Genomic DNA, 17,700 nt, shown 5'->3' with positions numbered 1-17,700 from the left:
GTCCAATTTCACTACGCAGCAGAGACTCGACAGAACTGAGAGAGCAAAGTTGTTTCTTTCAGTTGACGACTCCTGCCTGCCTGTCTAGACGGCGAAGGAAGCTTTTCTCTGAATGTCAGTAAATTCAACCTTCAGCCCTTCTAAAACCCAAAGGCTCAATCACAAACCAGCGTCTGCTGAGGCTCCCACCTCAGATGAATGAAGCATGCAAACCAGAGAAAGGTTTTAAATAAAGTTTGAATCTGTTGAAGCAGAAGATTTGCCTTTAGACAAGAAAAACCCGCTGCAGATGGACACTGATGAGGAATCGAACCATGACCCGGGTGAAAATGGAGGCTGTTGTGCAGATCAGACGGTGAGCTCTGCCAGCAGACGGCTGTTTGTGAAAAACACAGTGAGCGAAAGGAGCAGCTCGTCTTCTTCATGCAGAGTCAAAGACATTCCACAGCCACAATGGGAATGATTTCTCCCACTCCGTGTCAGAAGTGCATGCTACATGCCTGGCAGTGACGGAACAATGGCCTCTTTCACCGCCGGCCCCGGGCCGGAGATGGGGAGGTGCATCATGGGAAAGCAGACGGGCTCGTACAGTCGAGCAGATACTTCAGAGGGGCCTCGCTCAAACCCCGGCAACAAACCTCCACACACAGCGTGTGTGTGTGTGTGTGTGTGTGTGTGTGTGTGTGTGTGTGTGTGTGTGTGTGTGGTGAGGAAAACAGTGGGAAACCTCCACAGCGACATCGGAGGAGCTCTCGGCTGTCCCCACGCCTCCGTTTAGGGACAGAACACCAGATTTAATCACTGAGTCTTAATAAAGGGTTCAGACGAGCAGCCGGCAGGTTGCAGGTTCCAATCCGGCCACGGTGAAGACCTGGTGTGTTCTTGGTAAAATCTCTCGAACACACACTCGTGAAAACTAGAGCTCACTGCTTTTAATAAGTTCCAGTGGAACTCTAACAGGACGGGAACCGGACGAACGTCCACCCGACCCAGCCACTGGCTCTGCTGATAACGGGTCAGGTGGCTGTGGATCAGTGGGTCGCCTTGCAGAGCAGCAGGTTTGATTGCCAGGGCAGTGAGTCCAGTTCAGAGGGCTGATTTCCTCCACCGCTGTGCAGAGTGATCCTGCACGGCTCATGAATTCTGTTTTGAATTACATCTGTGAGAGGATTCAGGAAAACAGGTCAGCGTCCAGGAATCTCCCGACAGGAATCACGGATTTATGATGAAACAAAAACAACAACACTGAGACATTTTCCTTCAAGACACACTTGTTTTTCTTCGATCATTTCAAACAGATATTACGAGCTGGCACTGCACACAGGTGAGAGCGATTTTCTTAATGAAGCCCTGGTATTCCTGTGAGACGTGACATCAACGCAGAAGCGCTGCCAGGACGCTGGAATCAGCTCAACAAATGGAAAGCATTTATTTTTTAATGCCGTTACTAAAAACTGCTTTTCCTGCAGTTTAAAGCCAGAAAAAAAGCAGCACCTGCTGAGTTAAAGCTGTTTCATCCCCACTGAACTGTCTCACTGTTCACTTCTCTTCTTTAAATTCAGATTTACGCAGCGCTTCATATCCGTGGGTGGCTCCTCTATCTGAAACACCCCGTTTTACCGCCAGCACCCAGGAAGCCTGAACAGCGTTCGCAGGTCTGATTGGTAGTTTGACGCCGGGTTTCCTCACTGACATTAATTAGACAGAGTCCAATAGAGCAGTACGGCATCAAACCGTCAATCAAGCCACATTCTGATGGGTTTGTGAAGGAGCAGCCGATCAGCTCAGAGACGCTGCTGTTACTGTGGTGGGAGACATTTCCTCAGCTGGCCCGCCACGACTTCTTTTAGCAGATTTTCTCATAAGACTTTTTACATTGTAAACCGAGTTTAGACTTTGTAACTGATCGTTTCTCACAGTGATTTTTTTTCCTTTTAAATCAAATCCAGTAAAGCATGAATGTGTTTGAAAGCTTCCTTCTGGTCAAGTCAAACCAGCCCAGCTTGGCGTGCTCGTGGGTGCTTAGCGCTCCGTTCAGTCGCTCCATGGTGAACGAAAAGCAAACCAGAATGGAGGCAGCAGTGACCTGGAAACACCGTCTAATGTATGGAGGACCTCGGGTCAATGCTGCTGTCCACATGGGACTCACTCAGTGTTACTGAGTAAATCTCCAGCAGAACACATGCTAGCATGAAGAGCAGGGAGCAGGCTCTGGACCTCCACTGGACCTCCACCCACCACAGCTTCCAAACGCTCTGCGGGACGGACGGCGCAGGAACTGACGGAAGGAGCAGAGAACCCAGAACGGCCAGGACCAGGACTCCAGCAGAGCGGCCCCCGCTCAGCTGGTCTCAGGGTGTGACAAGCAGACGCCAGATCGCCACGTGGTCTGGGCTCAGCGCCGCCGCCGGCCCGCGCTCCTACTACAGCCGCGCTAAGTCCGCCGCTTACGCTAAGCCGTAAACTCTGGGCTATGACACTAACGGCTCCGGGACAAAGAGCGCCTTTGTGTCCTGCTGGAGCAAAGCTGGATCAGAGTCCTGACTGGATGCGGAGCACGTGAGCACTGCGGCAGGCCCCCTCGCAGGAACCCTTCCCTCCGACTCGGGGATACGAGGCTATTTTTAGATGGAAGGGGTTGAAGTGGAGGTTTCCTGGCCTCGTGGCGGGAGCTGAGTGTAATAACGAGAAGGCGTCAGGATGATCGCTCTGCTAAAGCTGCTAGGCTAACACCTGCAAAGGAAGTCAGAGAAGGAAGCTTTATTTCCTTTGCAACTGTTGGTTACAGCCTGAAGCACAAGAATATGAAGAACTGATGAAGTTTGAAGCTGTCTGAACACACTTCTTCCGCAGTCCCCACAAAGTTCTGAATTCGTCGGCTTTAACGGAGGATTTCTGCTTCTGAACGACACAAAGAAATCCATCGGTTCCCCGTCAGCCAGACGCACTCGGCTCTTCTTCTGGGATTATCTAGTCTCCATTTAAACATACGCAAAGATGAGGAAGACAAACAATCGACACGGCCGCGCTCGTCTGTATTTTTGTTTGTGTGTGCGTCAACGTGACAAATGTTTGCTTCAGCTTCACCGAGTCTAACCGCAACAGGAAAAAAAAAAACAACTGTCTTCCTGCCAGCAGACAGAGTTTCGACACAAGAAGAACCCGACAGAGTGGAAGGAGTTCGGCTCTACTCACACACTGGTCCTTCATCTTCCAGGGCCGACTACAGATCATTTATCCACGAGCGGCATCATCTGCGTGGCTCGGGGGGGAAGATGCGAGGCCGGAGAGATGATTGGCAGGTCGGGTGGAGGGAGGGAGGGAGGGAGGGAGGAAGGGAGGGAGGGCGTCCCTGCAGCGTGAACAACAAACCCACCCATCATCCACCGTCGGCGAGCAGGAAAACAGAGCTGCGCCGCACGCCGCCGAGGACGGACAGAAGCCTCCAGAAGGCGAGAGCAGAGAGGAACGGCGGCACGGCCAGAACGCCAGCCGTCAGGAGAAACGCCGCCTTCGACCGCTTCACACCCTTCCCTCACAGCTATAGGCGCAAAAAACTCACTCATCTTCACATTCAATCAAGCACAACAAACTCACAACTATCACCACTATTTTTTAGGTTTCATTAGAATAAGTTCAGAAATGTCAAATTTTATCCAAGGAAAGTGTTTCCCTTCCAAAATGTTTGATGCTGTTTTTTAACATTTTAAAGTGAAATAATTATATCATACAAATTCTAGAAAAAATTTTATCTTTAACTTCAAAACAACACAATTTATTTCCATTGATTATGTATAATCTAAATAAAGTTTTGACTGAATGAAGATTTAAAAGTTTGTTCAATAGTTTATTTTTTTTTCTGGTTTTAAAGTCAGGACTTCTGAACACAGCAGGATTTAAAAGCTTTCAGTCTTCTGGTTTATTTAAAGTTATTTCAGGAGGAAAATGTTAAAAATCAGAATGAACTGAACTCAATAATAATAATAATAATAATAATAATAATAATAATAAGAAGAAGAAGAAGAAGAAGAAGAAGAAGAAGAAGAAGAAGAAGAACAATATGTTTTCTGTATTTCTCTTCATTTTAAGACAATTTTACTAACTGTCCTGTAAATTTAACTATCTATAACTATAAATAAATTAAAAAAATAAATAAGTCAGATTAACTTTTTTTTATAAATGAAAAGTGGATTGGTTCTATTCCCTTTCAATTATTTCTTTTAATTCTTATCAACACAACAGAAGAAATCTACACAGTAAAAAACAGGAGGACGTTTTAAAAACACTTAAATAAATATCCTTGTGAGAGAAATGTGACTTTATTTGGTTTTAAAATATTTCAAACTGCTTCTTATCAATGACATTAAGTTAAGTTTAAATTGTTTGAACACTGTCATTTATTTTCTTCATATCTCAAACTCAGCATCAGACATGATCGTGACGCAGGTTTTCCTACAGGTCTGATTTGTGAGGAAAAAATTACTCAAAAGTTTTATTAAAATCTCTAAAACCGCAAAAAGAGCTAAAGCAGCTAAACTTGTTAAAATTGGGTAAAAATCCTAAAAAAGTGAGAAAAGATTATAAAAGGAAAACTAAACAAATGTCTGAGGACACGATTACAGACAGAAGAAAGATAAAAAATGTTTAAAGACTTCAAACAGCTGAAACAGGAAGTGGAGGTCGAAAGGGAAAATAAAAAACATCCAGAATCAGTTTAATCTGCTGCATACACTAAAAACAGTTAAAACAACTGGAACCATTTCAAATCGAATGAAATCATTATTCTGAAAGTTCAGGAAGTCAACCGGAGAGAAAGTTTATGCACAAATACAGGGCTGTCAATTGATCGAGTTTCTTAATCGTGATTAATCACAGAATAAAAAAGAAATTAATCACAATTAATCATGTTTTGGACACTTAGAATTGTGTTGCTTTGCATTTCAAGGCAGGTTGAAGCTCACGATGTAAAACACTCGTCAGTCCAAACAGGAAGTTAAAATGCTGCAGTTCCAACAATTAATCTGAATTAATCTCTGCGGTGGAGAGTGGCTCACTTCAGATTAATTGCTGGAATTGGAACACCTCAGCTTCCTGTTGGACTGATGTCCCACCAGAGCGTCCTGATCCATATGAACGCAAAGACAGAATTTACTTTTAGCTATTTTTTTTTTTTTTTTTTTACTTTTTGGACTTTATTTCAAAATAAATTTCAAGTAGACCAAATTAATACAATGTCTATGACAAATACCATTTTCAAATTTAGAAAAAGTCCTAACCCTATTCGTGTTAATTATTCACATTTAAGACATTGTTCAGACAGCCCTGTATTAATTAATCCAATTAACTCTGCTGAAACTTTTGCATGAAGATAATTGTGTTCTTGTTAAAACAGGTGAAACTCGATCTATTGGTGAAGCATCGTGCCTGCCTCTTCCTCTTCGTTCTGTATTTAAAATAATCTGCTTGCAAATAAAAAGCTTTGTGACCGAACCTTTCACTTTCACATGAAACCCGCGCTGCCTGCTGCTCAACGCCACAACGTTCTCCTCCTCGCTCCAACAGGACAACCCGCCAGGAGAGGGGTCAGCCCGCCAGGAGGGGGGTCAGCCCGCCAGGAGGGGGGTCAACCCGCCAGGAGGGGGGGTCAACCCGCGGCTCCGTTTATAGAGCGGCCTCAAAGAGGGCGGAGAGAGGACTCAGCGCTCAGAGGACAGAAGAGTCCAGACTCCAGCAGAAATCTTTACAAGGGAACGATCAGCTGGAGGTTTACGCCGGACTAACCGATCAAACCCTGATACCGATCTGCGATCAGGACACCCTCAGTCTGACAGACGTGCTCAACCACACACTGCCGCAGAGGAGTTTCTGCAAACACGTGACTGCAGAGTCAGAAAGCATCAAACCAAGGTGGAAATCAGCTGATTTCATCATGAGACGTTTCTTCAACTGGCCCCCCACGGCCGCTGTTTTCATTTCCCTCCTCAAATTTGACTAAATTGTATTTAATTTGCCGTGAAGCTCAAACCCATCAAACACATGTAATAACTTCGTCCAGCACTGTGTCCATGTCCACTGTGTCCATGTCCACCCTGTGCTCACTGCATGGGGCACGTAAGGAAATGAACAGGGACAGAAGCACTTCCTCAACTGGCCCCCCACCAGCTTTATCTGCAGACTCCGTCATCAAACCCACTTCTGTCTCTCCTGTTGGTTGGTCGTGTAATCTACTCCTTCTCCTCTTAACTCTAAATGTGTGACAGATCTTCTCCCAGGATGCACTTTGCTTTAAATCTGACGCCGGGGACAATACAGGCAACCCTGCGGTAAAGTCAACATCCAATGAAACGTACCTTCAAGGAAAGACACCTGAATCCCCCACAGTTCCCGGAGCCAGTCCCAGTCCGAATCCTGCTCCCACCGGAGCAGCTGGAGGAGCGGGAGGAGCGGGAGCAGCCGGAGCAGCTCTCTGGGTGCTGACTCAGGTCTTGTGACTCCGTATCGACAGCGGGGCGTCCAGGGCTCTGCCTGGCCGACCTTTCACCCTCTGTCCTGGATGACCCCACATGTGACCGCTGCAGGGACACAACCAGAGCGTGCTCACACTGCAGGCCCCAGGACACGCCACCTGGCCGGGAAGTGACCAGGAAGTGACCAGGAAGTGACCGGGAGCTGACAGGAAGTGGCCGTGAACACGGATCACAGCCACTGCTGCGTCACGCCGAGGCTTTCTCTGCCTTCGCTCTTTTCTAACTTCCCAGAGGATGAATTCCAGCGCTCACCACCAGCCTGTCCTCTCAGTTAGCCTGGATCACGGCCACACACAGGGGCAGATTGACACTGCATGTTGACGTGAGGAATAAATCATCACTGTAAGCAGAAGAGCCGTTTAGAAAAAGGAGTGCAAATGTGGTAAAATGTTTCCACATTTTAAAGAAATTTTTAAGGTACATCAAGTGATTCTGCTGACATTTCAAATCATTATTAGTTTTTGCAAACACTAAAAAATATGTTAAAGCAGGAGAAATGAGCCTTCCAGGAGGTTCACAGGTTCGAACCCCACTCAACACGACCCCTGACCCCGCTGCTCCCCAGGAACCACATTCATACCACTTTCCCACTGCAACTAGTGAGTCGACCCGTGTCTTCGACCCGCTAATGACCGGCTTTAGACTCCTTTCCCACCGCCTGCAGACCCGGGTCTCACCGCCTGCTGCGCTGTTGTGTTTTCCCGCTCTGATAGTGTCCCACGTTGATGACATCATCAGCGCGACGAAGCAAAACGAAAGTAAACAATGCAGCGGAACACAGTCCCCGATACCTGTAGACAAATCTCCTCTTCCCCACGGATCAGGAGAAGCTCTCTGGTCTCGCTATCCTGCCAATGCTGGGTCGTCTGGACGAAGGAAATCTCACGCTGTGTCCAGAAACAACAACTAGCGTGCTAACGTAGCCGCGCTGCGTCGACGTCATCATGTAAGTCACCGGATGTGTCCCTCCCACTAAAAGCCGGTAGCAGTGACCCAGTAAACTCCTGGGTCTATTGCAGGGTTGAACGACCCGGGTCGAAATGCGGGTTAAACCCTTTACACTGCCAGGAGGAGCCGGGTGTTAGCGGGTTTAAACCGGTTTTTTGGCCAGTGGGAACGGGGCTTCAGTGTCCCCAAAGTGATCAATAAAATGGGATTCCTTCCTGTTTCTGATCTAATCTTGACGACCCAGAGCAGGCGGACCTGGACCTGGACCTGGACCTGGACCTGGACCTGGACCTGGACCCCCTTGCCTTCATGCTGGGTGCCTCATGTTTTCCACTGAACGCGAGCACAACGCCTCCTCGCCCAGTTCATCATTTTCATCATGCCTTCACGCTGCAGAACCGATTCATTTCTTTTTGCCAGCTTCGAGCATCTCCTGCCTAAAGTGCGCATTAGGAAAGGCTTGGCACTCGGTGCGATCTCCGCCTCTGTCTGCTTGCTGTGAAACGCCGAAGCTGCCGGTCTGCGGAGCGCCACGCCTCGCGGTGCGGCGGCAGAGGGGGCCTCGCTGCAGGAAGTGGGCACAGTGCTGCACGTCCACGCCCACAACAGCCTCCACACACTCCCACCTCCTCACCCGGCAGCCCCCACCCGGCCCCACCACCTGTGCTGATCTCACAGGATGCACGCCCCCCACCACCACCCCTCCTCTACAGCTGCACCTCTTCAGCTAACCGCACAGCCAACACACACTGCCGAGTTCCACTCCACTGCTTCAACAGCAGCAGTGTCAGACTCCGTGCACACTGCTCAGCATCTGCACGCAGCTTCTCTGGCATTCAAGTGGTGAATTTTAGAGTCACGTCATGGCCTTTGACCATACTTTAGCTTTTCCATCCATGCTTTATCTTCTGCGTGAGCCTTGTAGGCGTTGTATTAGTTGCATTGAAGTTGTGGCTTTTGTTTTTGTGTTACTGCTTTTACGTGTGTGTGTGGGCCTTGTGTGCATCTTGTGGCATCTGCAATCATACTGAGGAGTTTCTCTCCAAGTCTCGGCTCTTGCATACGTCTGTATGATCAGCTGTGCATGCATGTTGCAGCTCTTGCACTGGTTTTTCTGACTTTTGCATTTGTCCGTTTGTCTCTTGCCTATCTCCATGTGATGAACTCTGCAAGCATGTTGTCGTTTTTGCATTTGATTGTGTCTTTTTTTCCATTCCTGCTGCCTTTAGTATCAAACAGCAGCTGTAATGTTTGGGAATTTGCACCCAGTCGAGCAGGAATGTTGATCCCCACACAGTCACCCTGGTAAGCGTCCCAGACACATCAAGGCTTGACGAGCGTCAGCGCGATTTCTCAGCTTTGGGGTGACGTGGGGAACATGTCGTGGGAGCCGTCAAACATGGCTGCAGAGGGCCGAGCGTGACGGAGCGGCTGCAGATCAAGCAGCTGTAATGAAGACATGAACGCTGCCGGCGCTCATGCACCGGCTCACAACACAAACACAGATCAAACTGCAGCGTACTGAATCATCAATAGTCGTCCGCTGACGCCGACGCTCCTCAGAGCCGCTCATCACGCTCTATTTATATCCCCGACATCAGACGAGCGCCATGCGCTCCATGGCAGCGGTTGGTTCAGGACCAGACTCACTCTGGCTCCTCTGCTGCAGACGCTGCTTTAGACCTGGTTCCTCCTGGAAGAGGTCCAGCTGGTCCAGTCGGTACGGTTCTGGATGAGGGCAGGTGGAGGTGAGTCTGTGTGACTCAGCGCCCGGCGCCGGGTCCTCCTGACTGGAGCAGCGGACCCTCCGGAGGCCCGAGCCCAGGTTTTCACTGCAAACGGCTCCAATTTGATATGGTGTGCATATCATTGCTACGGAGACGGGGAGGGGGCGGGGCTACGGGGGGGGGGGGGGGGGGGGGGGCTCTGGGGACCACACACACACAACACTGTCTGCCGTGAATAACCTGAATGTATGGAGGGGCTCCAGAAGGGTCTGCTGCTGTTACCAAGGTGAATATCTGCACACACACACACACACACACACACATCAGTCACATTCTGTGACGCTTGGAAACAGCATAAAGAAAAGAAAGACCACACACACACACACACTCGCACGGATTCAGAAACACTGCTTCATCAAAGCACTTGTTTCAAACCGGAGGCGTGAGTTTCACTCTGCACCACTGTGTGTGTGTGTGTGTGTGTGTGTGTGTGTGTGTGTGTGTGGGGGGGGGGGGGGGGGGGGGCACATGCAGAGCTAATTTTAACGTGCTCGGCGTATGAATGTGCTCCAGCAGCAGCTGAACATACGGAGACAAATCCAAAAACCAATCTCAGAAGTGGATGAAAAACAAGAAATAAATGTAAAGAAAAGAGAGAATGAAAAGAGCATCTGAACAAACAATCAGCAGTCGGTGCAGAGTGATCTTCTAATTTTGATTCTAAAACAGAAAATCCCAAGTTTACATGAAATCCAGATTTTCTGACTGAAGATTGAGAAACAGCAGCTCAAAAATAATAATCATGATAAGAATGGTCAATGACGTCTCGTCCTCATCGGTTCTGAAAACTCAAACAATTCTCTGAACTCAAATTTATTGAAAACCTCAAAATATTTTAAGAAAAACAAACCTTTCTGTATAAATACAAGCTTTTGTTTATTCTGAACTTTATGAACATTGTGATGTTCAATCTATTAATCCAGCATATTTTAGGACTTTTTCCACATTAACATTTAAATTTTCATCAACATTCACGCAATTTATAAATCAAAGAGTCTATTTAAAAAGAAAAACTACTTGAAATTCCTCGTATTTCATCATTTCTAGCTAAAGATGAATCATTTTTTGTTTCCTGATTGTCTGGTGAGTCGATCTTCATTTGAAGGAAAGAAGCAGACACATGGTTTCCAGGACGTGCTGAGTGTGTATTTTAAGAGTTTAATGTTTCTATTCAGGAAAAAATACTGAAGTGAACAAATAAAAAGTCACTTTTCTCATGGAAAGTAAAAATGAGCACAGATTTTTTCAAATACTGTGATGTGTTTTTATGTTGGAGCTTCTTTGGCATTTTTGTGTGAATAAATAAAACAAGTTCCAATGCGATTCTAAAAAAAACCTGTTTTATGTCATTTCAAATTTCAGAATTATGTGAAACATGCATGTTTGAAGTTGTTTTTACACTGAATCATGTATCATGTATTTCAATATTTACAGCAGGTTTCGCTGCTAAGCAGGAACTGACGTCGGCATATTTTAAAGTGCATCACGATGAAAGTCTGTATCATCTGCTGCATCCTGTGACGTGAGAAACGTGTCGGTATTTTTAAAACTGAGCCTCGCTGATGGTGCATCCCGTCCCATTCACTGTCTATGTGAAGCGCACCACGGTGCACGCTGGCAGAGCTGTGTTTCCAGCTGCGTTGTGTTGCATTGCGTTTGTGTTGCGTTGCGTTGTGTTGCGTTGCGTTGCATTGCGTTGCGTTGCTCTGGAGTTGCCCTCGGCTCCTTCACTGAAGCTGAAGGTCTCCAGCAGCTGCAGAGGAACCAGGTGAAGGACGGACTCCGCTGCTGCTGGCGTCTCTCCTCAGATCTGCTCAGAAACTCTCTTCACTGAACTGCTTCATCAGAGACAAGGTCGAGACCGAGCCGCCATCTTGGTCCCATCAGGACCAGACAGACCCCAGACCAAGCCGTCCAATCAGAAGCAGCTTCGCAGAGTCACGGCGTCGTTCTTATTTCTCTTGTTCATTTTTACCTGGACAGCCTGGCGTGCTCATGGCGTGTTCATGGTGTGTTCATGGCGTGCTCATGGCGTGTTCGTGGCGTGTTCATGGTGTGTTCATGGCGTGCTCATGGCGTGTTCGTGGCGTGTTCATGTTGTGTTCATGGTGTGTTCATAGCGTGTTCGTGGCGTGTTCATGGTGTGTTCATGGTGTGTTCATGGCGTGTTCATGGTGTGTTCATGGCGTGTTCATGGTGTGTTCATGTTGTGTTCATGGTGTGTTCATGGCGTGTTCATGTTGTGTTCATGGTGTGTTCATGGTGTGTTCATGGTGTGTTCATGGTGTGTTCATGGTGTGTTCAAGGCGTGTTCATGGCGTGTTCATGTTGTGTTCATGTTGTGTTCATGGTGTGCTCATGGCGTGTTCGTGGCGTGTTCGTGGTGTGTTCGTGGCGTGTTCGTGGCGTGTTCATGGTGTGTTCATGGTGTGTTCATGGCGTGTTCATGGTGTGTTCATGGCGTGTTCATGGCGTGTTCATGTTGTGTTCATGGTGTGTTCATGGTGTGTTCAAGGCGTGTTCATGGTGTGTTCATGGTGTGTTCATGGTGTGTTCATGGTGTGTTCAAGGCGTGTTCATGGTGTGTTCATGGTGTGTTCATGGTGTGTTCATGGTGTGTTCATGTTGTGTTCATGGTGTGTTCAAGGCGTGTTCATGGTGTGTTCATGGTGTGTTCATGGTGTGTTCATGGTGTGTTCATGGCGTGTTCATGGTGTGTTCATGTTGTGTTCATGGTGTGTTCATGGCGTGTTCATGGCATGTTCATGTTGTGTTCATGGTGTGTTCAAGGCATGTTCATGGTGTGTTCATGGCGTGCTCATGTTGTGTTCATGTTGTGTTCATTGTGTGTTCATGTTGTGTTCATTGTGTGTTCATGTTGTGTTCATGGTGTGTTCATGGTGTGCTCATGGCGTGTTCATGGCGTGTTCATGGCGTGTTCATGGTGTGTTCATGGCGTGTTCATGGTGTGTTCATGGTGTGTTCATGGTGTGTTCATGGTGTGCTCATGGTGTGTTCATGGTGTGTTCATGGCGTGCTCATGGCGTGTTCATGGTGTGTTCATGGTGTGTTCATGGTGTGTTCATGGCGTGTTCATGGTGTGTTCATGGCGTGTTCATGGCGTGTTCATGGTGTGTTCATGGTGTGTTCATGGTGTGTTCATAGCGTGCTCATGGTGTGTTCATGGTGTGTTCATGGCGTGTTCATGGTGTGTTCATGGCGTGTTCATGGTGTGTTCATGGTGTGTTCATGGTGTGCTCATGGCGTGTTCATGGTGTGTTCATGGCGTGTTCATGGTGTGTTCATGGCGTGTTCATGGCGTGTTCATGGTGTGTTCATGGTGTGTTCATGGCGTGTTCATGGTGTGTTCATGGCGTGTTCATGGTGTGTTCATGGCGTGTTCATGGTGTGTTCATGGCGTGTTCATGGTGTGTTCATGGTGTGTTCATGGTGTGCTCATGGTGTGCTCAGGCTGTTTTCACCACTTAAAAAACAGAAATCCTCATCCAGCCATCAGCATCTCACACCCATGTCTGATTTCCAGTGTTTTCAGGCAGAGACCTTGTAGTGAAATCACTGAGCAGCTCTAACATTTTCCCCTTTCAGTGTTTCAGGAGCGTTGGAACTCTGTGGACGGCGTTCAGCTGGTCACGCAGTGTTTCTTAACGCCAGTCAGTCCAGCCTCCTGGGTCCTGGTGCAGGTCTGGACAGACCCGAGGAGTTCTGGGAGCAGTGTGGGACCGGAGCCCAGTCCGGCACGCCTCTGTGGTGACGTGGGACGGCTATGGGAATGCGGTCCGGGCCAAGGCCCGGCTGGAGGGGGTTCCTCCAGTATCCTTGGCGATGCAGACGGTCCTTTCAGGAAGCAGCCGAGGGAAGAGCTGGCAGCTTCCTGTCCTCCAGCTTCCTGTCCTCCAGCTTCCTGCCGCCGCCTCTCTCATGGAGAACAGCTGAACGGCAGAGACCCACCGGGTTCCACCGCCAGGGCTCTGCTACTCTCCTGCCATCGCCGTTTTGATTAGCTCCATGGGGAAACCGGACGCCGCCGAGAGGGGAAGCGGCCAAACGGGAGGCGAGCGGCGGGGTCTGGGGTCTGAAGGAGTTCAGGCTGGGAGAACCCCGGGAGACTCACGATGTCTGAGATCCCCAAAGCAGCCGGTGCCGAGTCTGAGGGAGGTTCCCAAGCCGGCCCAAGGACTCCAGGACCTCCAGGACCTCCAGGAGCTCCAGGAGCTCCAGGATCTGGGACGGCTCCGTCCTCCGGCTGCTGGGGCCAGACAGACGAATGGTCCCTCAGCTAATCTGGAGGTCTTCTCCAAAACCTGCGTCTCAGAAGACTGAGGCTGGACTGTGACAGCACTTCCTGGTGTATAGGATCACTTCCTGTCACGCTGACCTCTCCACACACACACACACACACACACACACACACACACACATACACACACACACACACACACAAACTGCAAATCCAAGACAAAACATGACTTTCTAGATTTTCCAACGAATTTACCAAACAAGAAAACACTGGAATGAGTCAATAAAGCAGGACTCCCAGAACACAGGACGGTGTGTGAGGAGGACGGGGCGGATGGACGGCGCACACACACACACACACACACACACACACACACACACACACACACACACACAAACACAACTGAGAAACGCTGCTGTAGAAAACCAAAGACATCGATTTAGAACTCAATGTTGCATTTTAAAACTAATTCCAACTGCTGTGAGGCAAATCTTTTGATTTTTGAAACCAAACAGGACCATAGGAAACCAGATATAACAACTTCGCAAGAGTTAAAGAAGTCATTCCAGAGGAAAACCATAAAACAACATTCAATGTATTATTTTCAAAACCTCTCAAAGCTTTAAATGTTCTGTAAAGCACAAATTCGACTATGAATTCAGAGCTACAGTGTTGTACATATTTAGTCTAAAAACAACCAGGATGAGCAAAAATGCAGCCAGGTGACAGGTTTTACATACATATGTATGTAAAACATATGTATAATATATACATATGTATATATTATATTTTGTTCCCTGAGTAAAAACATCAATCCACTGAAAACTACAGCATCCTGAGTGTTTGTCATCTGACTGCTGAACAAAGACAGACCCAGGCGTTCAGCAGGAGCGGAGAGGATGAAGTGGCATTTAAGCCTGACTGAGTCACTGTGGGGTTTACAGTGATCCCCCCCCCCCCCCCCCCCCATCCCCTCCTCCTCTTACAATAAACAGGGGGATTGCTATGCATGGGAAACGGAGCGGTGGGGGGTGGAGGGAGCTACTGTACAGAACAAAAGGCGTCGTGCGTAAAACTGCGCATGAGTGTGCCGCTGCCGCGCACGTGTGGTGAAAGCAGAGCGGAATGCAGCCGTTTAAAAGCGTGGATAGATCCCTCCACTACTACTACTACTACTACTACTACTACTACTACTACTACCACCACCACCACCACAGCCCTCTGACCGGCAGAGCGCTGCCGTTCCTCCACCGCCGCTCGTATCCGAGCTGGAATCGCGATGCGGCGAGCAGGAGTGAGGGTGATGCTGCGATCCCCCTCCCTCCCCCCTCGCTTCCCACCCCACCTCACCCCGCACTCGCCGTTGCATCAGCAGGAAAGAGACAAAGGGTTGGGAGGAATGTCAAAATGCTGTATCACCGCGTAGCGGCAGCGGCGGCGCTGCGCTGCGCTGCGCTCCGCTCCGCTCCGCCTGCACATTTTCAGGAACCTCCTCGTACACCGAGTCAAACACGTGGCGACTGAGACAATAGTTATTCCAAAAATACGCCTGTTTATCGGCCCCCTTCCTCCGCTGGGCTCCATGTGCGCGCAGCCAACACACACAAGCGTCTTTATTTATTTATCCCGACTCGACAAAGCGAGCAGCCTGCCTGTCCTCACACCTTCAGCGGGTGAAGCGATCAGAGAGGGCTTCTAAAGCCGACCTCCTCAGAAAATTGCACATTTTTATCATTGTTTCTGGAGCGATCGGAGACACGACGCATCATCCCTGCCTCCTATAATAAGACTGACTAAGCTGCAGCATCCATCCACAGGGCGATGCAGGAGCGCGCCGCAGCCCGCAGCCCGCAGCCCGCGGCCGGGCTCCAGCGCGTCTCTCTTCAGCTGAAGAAGCAGGAGCCAGTCCAGCTCCTGACCTGAACTGTGATCACTGCAGCATGGAGCGAGGAACTGACGTGGCCCGGAGGCGGAGGAGACCCGGGGCTCGTCCTTACACAGCACTTTCCCCTCAGCCAGGCAGCATGAAGCCAGTCATCTCAGACTGAGAGGGACGCGGGCGCGTGGCGGAGTGCGTGGAGCAGCAGAGGAGTAAAGAGTGAGCAAGGTGTTCAACGACCCTCCGAGATCCCGCACGCACCGAGCACCGCCCGCCTGCCGCCTGACTCAAAGCACAACAGGATGTGGTTCACATGTTTCACTCCCGACCCGCGTGCACGGCCGTCACACACTCTGGTCGCGCGCTTCAGATTTACGCATGCGGTTATTTTTTTTTATTTCTCACATTTGTTTGTTATGCTTTCTTTCACACTCCTCCTCCTCCTGCTGCTTCCTCTGTTGCAGCTGACTTTCTGGATAAAAACACATCCGGGCTGGCGGGAGCGCTGCGCTCGTGCGCTCCGCTGCGCCACTTCTGCAAGTTTACAACTGAACTCGCTTCTGAGCGCATCAACAATGGAGCAGAGAATGTGACAAACGAGAGAGGGAAGGAGGGAAGGAGGGAGAGGGGAGGGAGAGAGGGAGAGAGAGAGAGCGGGCTCTGACAGGAGTAACGGGGGGGGAGGGGGGGGGGGGCATGCCAGCTCACCTTTTTACTTTCTATTCCGCTCGGTATTCCAGCCCTTTTGTCCGTTTCCCCCGTAAGTTCTCTCACATGATGACTCGCTTTGTCGCTTCCTCAGAGCCGCGGCGGCGGACTTCTCCTCCTCCTCCTCCTCCTCTTCCCTCTTCCTCCTCTTCCTCTTCTTCTTCCACCCCTCCTCGATTCTCACCCGCAAAAATGGGATCTGATTAAAGAAAACATCGACCATAAACAGCTCCGTCCGTGCGCGCGCGCGCGTGTTGCCGGGAGTGCGCGGTGTGGGTGCAGCGCGGCGTCCGTGCTGCGCGGCGTGCCGCTCCGTCGGTTCGTTACCGTGGACTGAACGGAACGCCTCCTCGCGCTCCGCCGCTACATTGTTGACATTCGGCCGCTGACGTCACCGCATCCCCTCATTCACAACATCGGCGCGCGCGCGGCGCGTAGGAGCCGACCGGGAGCGCGCGGGAACTGGCCGGGAGCGCGCCCGGATTCCCGAGAGCGTGAACCCCCCAATATGACGGGGAAAGATGACACGAGACATTTTACAGCACGAGAGACGGACAGAATCCACTGATCTGATTCCATGCTGTCCAGATACGCCATGAAATAATATTCTCCAAATAAATCAATTATACATCAAACTTCTTAGAAACAAAGGAGAATTCAGAAGGTTTTCTAAAAAAAAAAAAACAAAAGTCTGAATTTGTGAGGAAAACACCTCTATAAAATATGTTGCTTTAAAGTTCTAAAAAGATGTCAGAAATCTGTTTTTATACAGCGTTAATATTATACAATAATAAATATGGACGTGTTTTCTATAATGTCACACATTGATTTTAGAAATACAACTTCCAAAACGCATTGTGCATTAAAAAAAGCAAAATTAAGGCTGCTATTCTAATCAGTTTGAATTAAAATTATGTAGAAATGTACTTCTACAGAACTGACATGCAATCATCTGCTTGAACATTTTTAAGTTGAGAACCTGATGACATTTTATTCAGAATAAAGAGGATTCCATTCTTTGCTGTTCTGCCATAAATAAGAGTTCCTGCTCTGACATTGTCTTCCATCAAATTAACTTCTTAATTTCAGCTTCATAAAAATGAGATGATTTAATAATGACATGATAATTCAATATATTTTGCCATGATTGATCTTCTAAAGATCTTATCTTTTCTTTTAGAAAATATCTTTTATTTTACATGTAATCAAATTAATGAAATGGATTATTTTGTACTTTTGTTTGATCATTGCTAAGTGAAGGAGCCTGGTTTTGGATGGATGGATGAAGGGATGGATTAATGGTCTGATCAAAGATGGATGTATGTATGGATGATAGACGGATGGATGATTGGATGGATGATAGATGATAGATGGATGGGTGGATGGATGATAGATGAGAGATGGATGGATGGATGGGTGGATGGATGATTGGATGGATGATAGATGATGGATGGATGATAGATAGATTTTTACCAACCAATGTAACATCTTGAAGCCTCTGAGGCAACTGTTGTTGTGATACTGGACTGTACAAAAATAAATTGATTGATTGATTGATTGATGGTTGATAGATGGTTGATAGATGGATGGATG

The 17,700-nt window shown here is 48.5% G+C and overlaps 1 protein-coding gene across 2 annotated transcripts in view; it reads right to left on the bottom strand.

Moving 5' to 3' along the window:
- The window catches only part of bach2b (BACH transcriptional regulator 2b), an 84,292-nt gene extending 67,862 nt beyond the window's left edge, over positions 1-16,430 (bottom strand). The window contains exon 1 of one of the 2 annotated variants that reach the window (XM_030110045.1): positions 16,108-16,430. Coding sequence is in view for 1 of the 2 variants with exons in the window: in XM_030110044.1 (XP_029965904.1) it covers positions 3,196-3,234 (39 nt within the window). In the remaining variant the exon portion in view is untranslated. Of the gene's footprint in view, positions 1-3,195; positions 3,257-16,107 lie in introns of those variants that run through there. The other variant, XM_030110044.1, reaches the window with a different exon arrangement.
- Between the last annotated feature and the right edge of the window lie 1,270 nt (positions 16,431-17,700).

The sequence above is a fragment of the Salarias fasciatus genome, chromosome 15, assembly GCF_902148845.1.
Source record: "Salarias fasciatus chromosome 15, fSalaFa1.1, whole genome shotgun sequence".
In the NCBI taxonomy this organism is placed as follows: domain Eukaryota; kingdom Metazoa; phylum Chordata; class Actinopteri; order Blenniiformes; family Blenniidae; genus Salarias; species Salarias fasciatus.
This window is presented reverse-complemented; position numbering and strand designations above follow the sequence as displayed.